The 14,714-nt window shown below is 44.3% G+C and overlaps 1 protein-coding gene across 3 annotated transcripts in view; it reads left to right on the top strand.

Annotated features, from left to right (window-relative positions):
- The first annotated feature begins 9,033 nt into the window (after positions 1-9,033).
- EHD4 (EH domain containing 4) overlaps positions 9,034-14,714 on the top strand; it is a 79,071-nt gene continuing 73,390 nt past the window's right edge. For 2 of the 3 annotated variants that reach the window (XR_010120853.1, XR_010120852.1), the window contains exon 1: positions 9,070-9,394. Coding sequence is in view for 1 of the 3 variants with exons in the window: in XM_055278845.2 (XP_055134820.1) it covers positions 9,159-9,394 (236 nt within the window). In the remaining 2 variants the exon portion in view is untranslated. Of the gene's footprint in view, positions 9,395-14,714 lie in introns of all 3 variants that reach the window. The other variant, XM_055278845.2, reaches the window with a different exon arrangement.

Consider the following 14,714-nt stretch of genomic DNA (forward strand, 5'->3'; position numbering starts at 1 on the left):
GAAAACCATGAAAAGATTGTTATGCATACATGAGAAGTTAAATGATGAGTTGGCTACGGAAATGACAGAAGTGTCATCAACTCTGACAGGGCAAGCACATGGTGTCCTGCAGAAGTCAGGGGAGGCTCCCTTCCCAGTTCCCTGCTCTCTGCCTAGGATGAAGATGATGAAATTGACAAAATAAATGAAACCCGTCCCTCCTTGTCTCCACCTTTTCTTCCCAAAAGAGCAGCCAGCACCCCACCCGCTCCCACACACCAGTTACCCTGTCCCCGCTGCCTCCCCACGAAAACACGTCTCCTCAAGGTCACCAATGGCCTCCTCATTGCCAGATGCACTGAGCCAAACCCACCAGTCTTGTACAGGCCTTATCTGACTTGATTGTTCTAAGTGTTTGCACTGCAGACCACTCCCTCCTTCTGGAAACCTTCCCTTCCCAGGACTTCCTTGCCAAGAGCAGTTCAATTCAGTTCAGCTTGCAAATAACTACCGCCTGCCCATTAGATGCCAGTCACTGTTGTAGGCACTGGGGCCATAAGAAGAATTAACAATCGATCCCAAACCTTAAGGAGGTTCCTTCTGGTCCCATGTGGGAAGCCCTCATGTAAAACAGAGCCCTTGTGATATGAAGAGAAAGCTGCATGTTAGCTGTGTCCAGAAGAGGCATAGGAAGGGCTCCCAACCCAGCCACAGAGGGGAAAAGGACATGTTCAGTGAACACCTTCTGTCTGGGTTTCTTCCCCTGGAAAGGTGGGAGCCCCTCCTCTGGCCTCTCTTTTGACTGCTGCCATTCCTCAAGGCTCCTTAGCTCTTTCCTCTTCTCACTCTGTACTCTCCTTAAGCAACCTCATTTATACCCAGGACTTCAACCATTACTTCTAATTTGAAAATTCTTAACCTTTTAGCTTTAGCCAAGCAAATCTCCTGAGTTCCAAACCCATGAATTCCAATTCTGTGCCCATTCGCAATGCTTTTGCCATATAACCTGAAGATCTAAAATTACAATGGCTTAAACAAGAGAGAAAGTTATTTCTCTATTATCAGAGACCAAAGCTCCTTTCTGCTCTCTTCTGTCATCCTCAAGATTACCATCTGGTCCAATATTGCTGCTGGAGCCCCACCCATCATGTCCGCATTCCAGGCAGCAGGGAGGATAAAAGAATCTGCGTTCTTGCTGACTATAAAGTGACCAAACTCGTCCTGGACTGCCTATGTCCGGACTTCTTCTCTGTGAAAAAGAACTAAACTTTTATCTTAAGATAGTAAGAATTACCAGCTGTTTCAGTTATCTATTGCTGAGCATCAAAAGCCCTCAACGTATAATGGCATAAATGAACCACTATTTTATTATGCTCACAGATTCTGTGGGTCAGGAATTTGAAAAGGGCATAACTGCTCCATGTTTGGGGCCACAGCTCGGATGATCTGAACTGCTGGGGAGGACTCCAATGGTTGGGGATCTGGGAACAGCCTGGGCTGAAGGGCCCTCGTCCAACAACTCTTTCACTCCTGTGTCTGGTGCCTGGGCTGGGAAGTCTGAGAAAGATGAAAGGCAATCTCAGCTAGGAGTGTCAATCAGAGCACCTTGGTGACCCCAGCATGATGGACTCAGGATGGTCAGTCTTCTTAAACGGCACTCAGGGTTCCAAGAGTGTCTGTTACAGTGGCAGCAGCATGGCCCATTATGACTTAGCCTCAGAAGTTACATAGCTCCACTTCCATGGAAATCTATTGGTAGAAGTAGTCACAAGCCAGTCCAGATTCAAGGAGAGGAAACAATGAACCCATCTCCGGATGGAGGGCATGTCAAGAACTGTGCAGCCGTATTTTAAATTCCAGCTACGATATTTGAATCCTTAATATTGATCTTCCCCCTTGTCCACTGAGCACATGTCACATTTTAGGTTCCATTGTGGCAGACTCCATTTCTGGTAACAAATTGATTATTGGGTAGGAATTGCATGTTTATTGCTGAAAAATGGTGGCTTAAACACACTCATGTAAAAGACATCCACAGGAAGGCAGTTCAAGGCACATCTACAATTCATCGGGGACCCTGCTTCTTCTGGCTCTTTGCTTTATCCACCCTTATGTGGTCCTTGGCTTCATGGTCCAGGGTGAGCCCTGGAGCTCCAGCTATCACACCCATATTCCAGGCCACCAGAAGGAAGGAGAAAAAAGATTGAACTCCTTCTTAAAGGGACTTCCTGGAAGTCCCACACATCCTGCAGCTAACATATCACCAACCAGAACTTGGTCTCATCATCACACTTAACTGCAGGGAGACTGGAAGTTTTTGTTTTTTGCATGGGTGGCAATTTGCCCACCTAAAAATCACAGTTCTGCTGCGAAAGGAGGACAATTTATAGGCAACTAGCAGACTTCCTGCAAGTACCTCCTAGCCATCTCCACCTGTGTGTCCTATAAGCCCCTCCTCTGGGTGGTGGCAGTGACTTGGGTGAGTGGCCACAGAGAAAGGCCATCAGCGTGTGAAAGCACCAGTCCACAGCACAGCCTCTGGTCTCAGCACGAGCCTCCCAGGCCTTTAACCACTCTGCAATCCAGTTTTCAGAGTAAAATGCTGGACTTGATCACCATTTAAAGCCAACCACTGAACGCAGTCTAGAGCAAATCTTCTGACCATTATTACCAGCTTCCTAATTTCAAGCATGCATTCAATACAATAGATTTCCGAACAACTAATGGCATTCCCTTGTAGAACTGCCTGTGATAGGATTTGACCTGAAAAACAACTGGATTCAGATGAAAGAGTGACTGCAATTGGGACTGTTTAGTCTGAAGAAAGAAAACCAAAGAGCAGCATGATTTGCAAACAGATGCAACATGACTATGGCGGGGAGGATCCGCCACTGTCCGGCTTCACTGAGGGCAGAGCAAGCGCAAGAAAGCTGCTGCTGCCCCATGAATATGCACACCTACTATGTGCCCACAAAAACAAGAAAAAAAGCTGCCGCTGCCCCATGAATATGCACACCTACTATGTGTCCACAAAAACAATAAAATAAGAAAAACTGCTGCTGCACCATGAATGTGCACACCTACTATGTGCCCACAAAAACAATAAAATAAGAAAAAAAGCCGCTGCTGCCCCATGAATGTGCACACCTACTATGTGTCCACAAAAACAATAAAATAAAAAAAAGCTGCCACTGCTCCATGAATATGCACACCTACTATGTGCCCACAAAAACAATAAAGTAAATAAGAAAGCTGCTGCTGCCCCATGAATATTCACACCTACTATATGTCCACAAAAACAATAAATAAGAGGCCGGGCGCGGTGGCTCACGCTTGTAATCCCAGCACTTTGGGAGGCCGAGGCGGGCGGATCACGAGGTCAGGAGATCAAGACCATGGTGAAACCCCGTCTCTACTAAAAATACAAAAAATTAGCCGGGCGTGGTGGCAGGTGCCTGTAGTCCCAGCTACTCGGAGAGGCTGAGGCAGGAGAATGGCGTGAACCCGGGAGGCAGAGGTTGCAGTGAGCCGAGATCGTGCCACTGCACTCCAGCCTAGGGGACAGAGCGAGACTCCGTCTCAAAAAAAAAAAAAAAAAAAAAAAAACAATAAATAAGAAAGCTGCCGCTGCCCCATAAATATACACACCTACTATGTGCCCACAAAAATAAGCTGCTGCTACCCCATGAATATACACACCTACTGTGTGCTTACAAAAATAATAAACAAGAAAGCTGCAACTGCATGAAGGTAAGCAGGGAGCAAAGCAAGATGGGACCGGTGCCTCCTCTGGGCCAGGTGCTTTTAGGACTTTCTCTTTTTTTTTTTTTTAAGATTAAAGACAGTACATTTTTTTCTTCCTGATAATTTTTTCTGCTTTTATAACAGGAACATGATTACTGTGTAACATTTGAAAAATGCTACAGCTTATAAAGAGGAAACTAAGATCATTTACCAGTCCAAAACTCAGATATCGTTATTATTTGGGGGGTTTTTCCTTCCCATCTTTTTCTTGGATACTTTAAACTTTTTAAAACAAAAGCACAAAAATCCTGTACGTCCACTTTAAAAGAAGTGTGGTAAAAAAATACGCACACCATTTACCATTTTAATAATTTGAAGTGTAGAGTTCAGCAGTGTTAGGCATATTCATGCTGTTGTGCAACAGATCTCCATAACTTTTTCATTTTGCAAAACTAAAACTCTATACCCATTGAACAACTCCCCATTCCCCTCTCTCCAGCCCCTGATAACCACCATTCTACTTTCTGCTTCTGTGAATTTGACTACTTTAGAAACCTCATATGAGTGGAATCATACAGAATTTGGCTCTTTGTGACTGGCTTATTTCACTCAGCATAATGTCCTCAAGGTTCATCCATGTTCCAGGGTGTAGCATGTACCAGAATATTCTTCCATTTTAAGGCTGAATAATACTCCTCTCTGCATGTGTGTGTGTGTGTGTGTTACATTTCGTTAATCCATTCATCCATCAATGGACACTGGCTTGCTTCCACCTCTTGGCTATTATGAATGATGCTGCTGTGAGCATGGGTAGACAAATACCTCTTTGAGAGCTTGCTTTTAGTTCTTTTAGATATATACCCAAATTGGGGATTGGTAAATCATATGGTAGCTTTTATTTGTTTTGTTTTGTTTGAGACAGTCTTGCTCTCTCACCCAGGCTGGAGTGCAGTAGCACAATCTTGGCTTACTGCAACCTCTATCTACCTCCCGGGTTGAGGTGATTCTCCTACCCCAGACTCCCAAGTAGCTGGGATTACAGGCGCCTGCCACCACACCCAGCTAATTTTTGTATTTTTAGTAGAGATGGGCTTTGCCATGTTGGCCAGGCTGGTCTTGAATTCCTTACCTCAAGGGATCTGCCTGCCTTGGCCTTCCAAAGTGCTGGGATTATAGGCATGAGCCACTGCACCTGGCCGGTAGTTCTATTTTTAAATTGTTGCAGAACCTCCATATTGTCTTCCATAGCAGCTGCATGTACATTCACTTTTGTAATCTAGCCTTTTTCCACTTAAAAATATATTCTGAGCATTTTTGCACATCATTAATATTCTTCTCAAATGACATAGTTTTCAGTAACCACATAGGAACCTATAATTTGCTTAACTAATCCTCCATGATGATAGACAGCTCCATGCTGACAAACATCCTCTTAGATAAAAATTTACATTCATCATTTCCTCAGTTTAAATACCCTCAGGATAAATTTCCTCAAGATAAAAATTCTTGAGTCAAAAAGTATGACCATATTTAACAACTAATCAAGGTGTAATAAACATATGATCAACTGCGCATATTTAAAGTACATTTATCCGTGAGTCCAGGACCCCTGGGAATACCAAAACCATGGATGCTCAAGTTCCTTATATAAAATGGTATTGTAAAAAAAAAAAAAAAAAAAGGTATTTGCATATAGCCTAAGCACATCCTCCACATACTTTCTTTTAAACTTAAAACTCCATCCATCAGGAACCCATATACTTTAAATCCTACCTAGATTACTTATTATTAATGTAGATGATATGAAAATAGTTGTTATACTGTATTGCTTAGGGAATAATGAAAAGGAAAAAAGGTCTGTAGGTGTTCAGTACAGATGCAACCATCCATTTTTTTCCCCAAATATTTTCCATCTGTGGTTGGTTGAATCCATTGATACAGAACACAGAGATATGGAGGATCCAACGTACATCATTTGATGAGTTTTTACATATGTATACGATGGTGAAACCATCACCACAATCAAGGTAATGAATAAACCCTTCAGCCCCAAAAGCTTTCTAGTGCCTTTTGCAATCCTTCCCTCTGCTCCTCCCCTGCTGGGTCATGTGTTAAGTGTATGTTCCACTTTTTAAGAAACTGCCACACGTTTTCCAAAGTGGTTGTACCATTTTACATTCTGACCAACAATGTGTAAGAGTTCCAGTTGCTCCACATCCTGATCAATGATTGGCATGATCAGTCTTTCCTAATTTTAGACATTCTAATAGGTATGTGGTAGTATCTTGCTGTGGTTTTAATTCACATTCTCCTAACGAACAACAATGTTGAACATCTCTTCATGTGCTTATTTGCAATCCATACATCTTCTTTTGTAAAATATCTGTTAGATCTTTTTTCCATTTTTTTAAAATTGGGGTTTTACTATTAAGTTTTAAGAAGTTTTTAAATATTCTGGATACAAGTCCTTTATCAGATATGTGATTTGCGAGTATATTCTGTGCCTTGTCTTGTCTTTTCATTCTCTTCACAGTGCTTTCAAAAGTCAGAAGTTCTCAAGTTTGATGAAATCCAATTTACTAACTTTTTTTTTCCCTTTAAGGATTGTGCTTTTGGTGTCACCTAAGAAATCTTTCCCTAACTCAAGGTCACAACAATTTTCTCCCATGTTTTCTACTGGAAGTTTTAGAATCTTAAGTTTTACATTAAGTTTTACATTTATATTAGTTTTATATCTAGTTCCATTTTGAGTTAATTTAATGATACGTCTATTTAGGTTAGGTTTATTGATTGTAACGAATGTTCAATTGGTGCAAGATATTGATAGTGGGGGAGGCTGTGTGTCGGGGAGGGTGGGGGTATATGGGAACTCTCTGTACTTTATGCTCCATTTTGCTGTGAACCTAAAACTGATCTGAAATTCACAAGTCATTATCACTTAACATTCACTCTTGGTGTTGTACATTCTGTGGGTTTTGACAAATATATAATGACATGTATCCATCATTATAGTACCATACAAAGTAGAGCCACTGCCATAAAAATCCTGTTCTCTGCCTGTTCATTCCTTCCTTCTCCCTAACACCTAGAAACTACTGACCTTTTTACTTCCTCCATAATTTTGCCTTCTCCAGAAGTCATAAAGATGAAATTGTACAGTACATTGCCTTTTCGGACTGGCTTCTTTCACTTAGTAATAGGCATTTAAGTTCCCTCCTTGTCTTTTTATGGCTTGATAGCTCATTTCTTTCTAGTGCTGAATAATATTCCATTGTCTGGATGTGCCACAGATTATCCTTTCACTTACTGAAGGACATGTTAGTTGCTTCCGATTTTTGGCACTTACGAATAAAGCCACTATAAACATCCATGTGCAGGCTTTTCTGTGGATGTAAGTTTTCAACTCATTTGGGTAAATACTAAGGAGCTGATTTCTGCATCATATGGTAAGATTGTATTTATATGTTTGTTTTTATGTATTCTAAAAAAATACATTGAAGCTTTTACTTTTGTTGTCAAATATGTCAGCCTTTTCTTTCATAATTTCTGTCCTTAGTGTTGGTTAGAAAGGCTTTTCCACCCCCAAATTGTATAAATCCCTTGTACCTTCTTCTAGTAGTGCAGTGGTTTCATTTTCTTTTTGCATTTCAATCTTTGTTTTATTTTGACACAAGGCAGATGTCTAACTTTATTTTCCCTTGGCTTTCTTTTCACTTCCCTAGTTACATACAATTCCCTCCAACTATGTGACCCACACAACTCCAAAGGAGTTTCCATTTTGCTCTTGAGGAAAACTAGGGCAGAGAGGTAACTCATCACATTTAAAGTCACACAGCCATTAATTTACATAGTCAAGATTCAAACCCAGATCTTTTGATGCAAAGTCCTGTTCTCTCATACTCCAAGTATGGTCCATGGATGGGTAGCATTGGCAATACCCGAGAGCCTGTTAGAGTCATGGGCCCCATCCCATACCTACTGAATCAGAATCCGCATTTCTGTTGGGTTGGAGAAGTACTGCAGTGTGTACTGTTTCCCCAGACTTAGGCCACATCAGAGTCACCTAGGGCATCTGTTGAGCTCCATCTCTCCTCAATATTTTAACTCAGTAGGTCTGGACTGAAGACCAGGAATCTGCATTTTAACAAGCATCCCAGCTCATAAATGCATATATGCAGGTGGCCCCATGGATCACACTTGAGAAATGCTCTAAAACAACTGAGAAATATTCCTAAGCTATAATCAAGGACACAAAAGGTGATTATTTCCCCCAATCTCAACTTAGATAAGTGAGTGTCCTTTTAACCTAGAAAAGAAACAGGCCAGGCGTGGTGGCTCACGCCTATAATCCCAACACTTTGGGAGGCCGAGGCGGGTGGATCATCTGAGGTCAGGAGTTCAAGACCAGCCTTACCAATATGGTGAAACCCCATCTCTACTAAAAATACAAAAATTAGCTGGGCGTGGTGGTGAGCGCCTGTAGTCCCAGCTACTCAGGAGGCTGAGACAGGAAAATTGCTTGAACCCGGGAAGCGGAGGTTGCAGTGAGCCGAGATCGTGCCACTGCACTCCAGCCTGGGCGACAGAGCGAGACTCCGTCTCAGAAAAAAAAAAACAAAAACAGGAGGTCACAATGACTCACATGTCAATATGTGGAAATAAAGTTGTAATAATGAGGATAATGTAATAATGAGAGTAATGACTAACTTTTCGGCTGTACAGAAAAACAAATAAAGAAAACTAAGGGGAAAAGGCCTTTAGTTGATCCAGAATTTAGTGAGGGCAATGTGGAGAAGTAGGAGAAACAGCTACTCAAATAGACTCCAGTCCACTTCCCCTCCTTAAGATTGTGTCAATTATGCCCGTGAGCTTGGGTCTCTTGGCCTGTAAAATGGAGTCATAACCACCTGCCCCCGGGAAGACAGAACCTGCCTGTCCACTTTCTGAACTTTTCATCCCCAGTATCGACGTCCGGAGGCCTGAATGAGTAAACGTTCCAGGAGATGGAGCAGCCTACGGAGGCTTGCTTTGGGCAGTTCAGATTTACCCGGAAGCCGATGCCACCTGGCCAGAGGTGGGGCACCGGCAACCAGAAGGGAACCTGAGCATGACTGGTTAGTGCCACCCGGCTGGGGAGACACCATCTCCCCGCCCAGTCCTCTAGAATGACTCCGTCATCAATAATTCATTAAGAACCTCCTCTCAATTGGCTGACGCCTTCAGCCCTCGCTGGCAGAGATCCAATCAGGAAGGACCTTAGAGAGCTCTTCTGAATAGTGGGCGAGCGCGCGTGACGTAGCGGCCGAAGATTGGCTGTGGCAGCACAAGGCGGGGCCGGGCTCGGGCTGCGGCCAGCGCGGCCGGGGCGGCTCAGTGCGAGCCGGGGAGGGTCGAACCCGGAGCAGGGTCCCAGCCGAGCGTGGACTGGCGGCAGGATGTTCAGCTGGATGGGGCGGCAGGCGGGCGGGCGCGAACGCGCTGGCGGCGCGGACGCGGTGCAGACGGTGACGGGCGGGCTGCGCTCGCTCTACCTGCGCAAGGTGCTGCCGCTGGAGGAGGCGTACCGCTTCCACGAGTTCCACTCGCCTGCGCTGGAGGACGCCGACTTCGAGAACAAGCCCATGATCCTGCTGGTGGGCCAGTACAGCACCGGCAAGACCACCTTCATCAGGTACTGCCACCGCCCCTCGCCCGGCCCCCGCCCCGCTCCGCCCTCCCCACGTGTGCGCCCCAGTCGGCCGCCTCCCGCCGCTGCCCCTCCCGGCCGGCGCGACCTCGGGGACCCCTCCCGGAGCTCGGCGCCCGGTGCCCTCGGCCCCGCCCCTGCTGGCCAGCCCCGCGCGCTGGAGGGTCCCGCGAACCCGCGCCCTGCGCACTCCGAGCCCTCCTTCCTTGCGGATCGGAAGGCGTTGCTCCCGCCGGCATTGTCCCGTCGCCCTGGCCGGAGGGTCCAAGGGAGGGAGGGGGCGCGAGCCATATTCAGCATATTCTTGACGAGGGAATGACGCCTAGGGATGGAAATGGGGGGAGAGGCGTGGGGTATCCGAATGGGACAGAGTCCTAGTTGGAGAGTTTGTTTAACTACTCATTTGTTCAACTATTTCTTGAACAAATGAGTGGCAGCAGGAGAGCGTATCGCCCAGACCCCCTTCCCTTGAGGTCTTTACGTGCCACCCCACAGTGTTGTGGGGAGGGGATAAAGAGGCCGCCTTCGTTCAGTTCATGCACTGCCTTTAGCCGCCCGTAGGAAGTGAGCTGCGTGTAGCAGCCGCACCAGCCTGTGGAAGTAAGGGGCAGTGTCATATTACTATTTGTTAGTTTCCATTTCTTAGGTGGGTCATTCCCTCCTCGCTTACCCTTGACAACTGAAAATATTTGTCATGCTTACCCTGTTTTCGAAAGCACACAATCACTGTGCGTGCCCTGTGGTTCAAATCATATAGTTTCATCAGAAGTGACTTTTGCTGGGAAATTATTTAGATAGAAACAGATTGCTTTGTTGATCACCTGTTTTATTTCTAAAGCAGCCAGCATATTTAGGCTCACTGTTTTTGGTAAGAAGAACTTATTTTTCTGACTTAAGCCGTGTATCAGTTGAAACAAAGTACTGATCATTTAAGGTTTTGGTCCAGGGTTTTGGAAATTGTAACAATCTCTTCATCATTTGATGTTCAACAGGTATTCAGAAAACTGCATCTATATTTGGATACATGTCATTTCTGTTAAGTAGGGACCTCTTTTTCTCCACTCCAGTGACCTAAATAGTTACTACAAACAGAGTAGCTATCACTACAGGAAATATGTTAAATCCAGGCCTCCAGATATACTGCGAATGAATTCCACAAAACAAATATACTGTGTATTGAAATGTCGTTCTAGACAATAAATTGAGTGTGAAGAAAGTAATTTCAAAATTGCTTTATTTGGTGCTTATGAACAAGACAAAAATAGAATTAAATATGTCACCGTCACCCAGACACTCAAAATGAACCATAGCTGTATTACAGTAACTGGCACCTTGAAAGATGACAAATGTCACATTTAAGGTCTCAGTAATACTGACCAGTTTTTAGGTACTAGGGATAATAAAGTGTTATGGCCAAGTGGTACAAGAGTGGGAAGCGGTACTATTGAAACATACAAAGAAGAAGGGCGTATATTTTTGTAATTTAGTGGTGGCATGTCCCCGCACCCTAGGCATTTCCTCCTGTTTGTCTTTGCTGTGAGATCCTTGTTGTGCCCAGGTGTCATCAGGGAGCCCCTGCTAGATGCTGTGCCAACCTGGAGATAATGCAGCCCTCTTCTCTGCTCCCATAGACTGGATAGCTAGCCAGCCTGATTATCAACTCCCAGGAAGATGAACACAACTCACAGGAACATGAATTTATCTTTTGTATTTTTCCAGATTTCTCTCTCATTATATTCTCACTCTTCTCTCTGTTTCATTATTTGGAGAAATTTGTGGAATAGCTAAGCACAGTTTTATGAAGTGTTCTAAGATTTGATTCCTGACAGCTACCTCATCCAAATTGGCCGCCTCTCTGTAGGTGCTGGAGCTGTGGGCCACTCTAGGGTGAGCGAGGAATCACCTTATTAGGAAGCCATTTGTTCTTGAGGCTTTCCTTGAGCTAAGTGGCTTTGTTGTTAGGTGATGTACACAAGGTAGACCGATGAGGTTAGAAGAAAATCAGCGTGGGCAGGAAGCTTGGTGAGGCCACAGGAGACGTGAATTGCTTTTCAGATTGGAGCTAGGAGGAAGTGATTTAGCACCCGGGAGGAAATCCCCAAACAAAAGGGCAGCTACCCTGGAGACTTGTGAACTTGGAATTAAATATCACCCCAGACACTCTAAATGAACTGTGGATTCATCTTGAGCGGAAGGGTTGGCCCAGGGTGCTGAGCATCCTGGATCCTGCCTTAGTTAGAGCCTGGTTAGTGGTCTGGGTTGTTTGCTTCTAGCGATTGGGCACTAGAAGTTCATACTTGGCTGTGGGGTGTACCTAATCTACATAGCCATAGATTCTTATCTCCCAGGCTTCCTGCACATTCCAAGAGGTCACTGATGACACAGAACCTGTGCTGACCTGGTGGGAAGCTTCTCTTATTGCTGTTGGCTCTTCTGCCTTTGACTGGCAATGAAGAATTGGCCAGAGAAGGAGGGGAGATGGGCGCGGGGGAAAGTGACCATGTCATCTTAGACTCTGTACTAGCCAAGGAAGGATGGATATGGAGCTCACCCAGGCTTGTGTCCAAAACTTGAGGAAAACAGATTTCAAAGATTCCTCCAGAAAATCCCTGGGCCCAGGTGCTGTGAAGGAAGACATTTCCACTGAAAAAGTATGAAGTCCATTTGAAATGAATTCAAACTACACATTTTTTTTTTTTTTTTTGACAGAGTTTCACTCTTGTTGCCCAGGCTGGAGTGCCATGGCATGATCTTGGCTCACCACAACCTCCCCCTCCCGGGTTCAAGTGATTCTCCTTTCTCAGCCTCCCGAGTAGCTAGGATTATAGGCATGTGCCACCACGCCTGGCTAATTTTGTATTTTTAGTAGAGACGGGGTTTTTCCATGTTGGTCAGGCTGGTCTCGAACTCCCGACCTCAGGTGATCTGCCTGCCTTGGCCTCCCAAAGTGCTGGGATTACAGGCGTAAGCCACCGCGCCCTGCCCCAAACTACATATTTTTAAGAGCTCCACTTTCTCCCTTCCTATGCTCTGTCCCCTCTCCCCAGAAAACTTATTCTAATGAGGAAAAAAGAGGGAAGTCACTCAAGAAACTATATAGGCTTTAAAAGGGTAGAGAGCAGGGAAATAAGGCAAGAAAAGAAATAAAAAAACTCCCAGACTGGAGAGAAAAAAGTAAAACTCTTTGCAGATGACATGATCTTCTATGTAGAGAATCCTAAGAAACCACTTAAAAACTATCAGAACAATGGGGGAAACTATAGTTCAACAAATGGTGCTAGGACAACTGGATAGCCACATGCAAATGAAATGGAGAATGACTGTTAGTGGGCGTGGGGTTTCTCTTTGATGTGATGAAAATGTTCTGAAATTGGATAACGATATTGGTTGCACAACTTTGTGAATATACTAAAAGAGTGCACCCTGTTAAAGAATAAATTTTCTGGTATATGAATTGTATCTCAATAAAAAACCAAAACAATTCAGTCTTTCAACACTAAGCATCCTGTGATTTAATTTTCATGATTCTGCAACTAGCGCCAGCCAAGTAATTTCTGCATCTATGTGTAATAATTTAAAATAGAAATGGATGCCAAAAAGAAAACAAAGTAGAAATAAGCTAAAAGAACCCAAGGGCAAAGGAACTAAAGAGTAAAGATGAGGGGCCAGGTGCAGTGGCTCACACCTGTAATCCTAACACTTTGGGAGACTGAGGTAGGTGGATCGCTTGAGCTCAGGAGTTCAAGACCACCCTGGGCAACATAGTGAGACCCCCATCTCTACAAAAAAAAAAAAAAAAAAGGAGTAAAGATGAGGGAAAACGGAGTGAAAGTAGCCATCCCACAACCCCTGTATGAGTATTCTTGTCAATGTATAAACATGTTCATTGTTCATAACACTCAAGTTGGTAAAATCAAAGTATGATAAAAATTTTTAATAAAATGCTTGATACCGTAATTGTGTTTAAAAACTTTAGATATTAACATTGAACTATAGCATTTAATAGGGAAAAAAGGGGCAGGGGTGCACATGCAAGGGTGCAGACAAGGTTTATGGGCGGTATGAAGGATCAAGAAGCCGAAGTGGGCTGAGAGGGTAAAAGTGCCTTGGACATTAAAAAGCCTTTTAAGGTATGATTAGAACAAGAATCAGGAAGTGATCGGCCCACTCTTGGGCTCTTGCTGCAATATTAGCAAAAAGCAGAACTACTCAGCTTCCTCCTTTTCCTCAAAGAAAATGCCCCAGAGATGGCAGAAGGGAGCCCAGCTGTGTTCAAGAGGGGATTAAAACCACAGGCTGAGGAGCTCTCCCAGGGCCTGCCACAGGCGAGGCCCAGGAAATCTCTGGCCGGACACATGGATGAAAGAACTTGCATTTCTGCTCAAAGAACTGTATCTGGTGACTTTTAGGAAATTGTGAAGAATATGAAAAGTATTGGAACACTGGAAGCAGGCAGATGTTCTCATTTTCAAAAAAGCGGGGAAATGGATTCTGAATAGGAACAAAGGCCTGCTTCATTCCCTTGATAAGTTTCTAGACTCAGTAATTAAGGGAAAGGGAAGTGAAGGCATTCACTAATAGGCAGCCTGGTTCATCTATTTTTAAAAAAATAAAATCTCACACAGAAAAACTATGGGTCCTATTTGGTGGTTCTCACACTCATCCAGATACTAGGGCTCCTGAAAATCAATCTTCTGTTCCAAATACTATACCCTTTACAGGTCTCTCTAAAATATTGAGATATTTAATTTTTACAGAAAATTAGACTATATTTTCAATATACAATATAAGATCACACCTACAGATGCTAGTGTTCATTTATTCAAATGATCTTGATTTCAGGGTTGGGGCCAGCCATCACAGAAAAGAGTCAACAGGCCACAGCTCTGAGTGACAAGGGCTGTGACACTAGAAACACAGGGTGGCTGGGGGCATAGGAGGGACCCCCTCATTCAGGCTTGCAGGTTGGAAAAGGCGGCCTCCCTGAGATTGCAGCCTAAAAGCTGAGCCCTGAGGAATGAGCAGAGAATTAGCTGCCCAAAGAGGGCCAGGGAGTGAGGGTGGGGAAGTGTCACCCATGAGGCCTCGGTTTCTGGGGTAACTGGGGAGTACAGCCATTCACTGAGATGGGAATCCAAGAAGAGGAAGGTTGGGGCATAATGGTAAGTTTAGATTTAGACCTGTCATGTTTGAGTGGATACCAAGGTGGCGATGTCCATGAGGGGTGAGACATGGGTCTGGAGCTCAGGGGGATATCTGGGCTGGTCTGTTGACTTGGGAGTGTCAGCATTTAGTAGCCAACATC

The sequence above is a fragment of the Symphalangus syndactylus genome, chromosome 5 (genome assembly GCF_028878055.3).
Source record: "Symphalangus syndactylus isolate Jambi chromosome 5, NHGRI_mSymSyn1-v2.1_pri, whole genome shotgun sequence".
In the NCBI taxonomy this organism is placed as follows: domain Eukaryota; kingdom Metazoa; phylum Chordata; class Mammalia; order Primates; family Hylobatidae; genus Symphalangus; species Symphalangus syndactylus.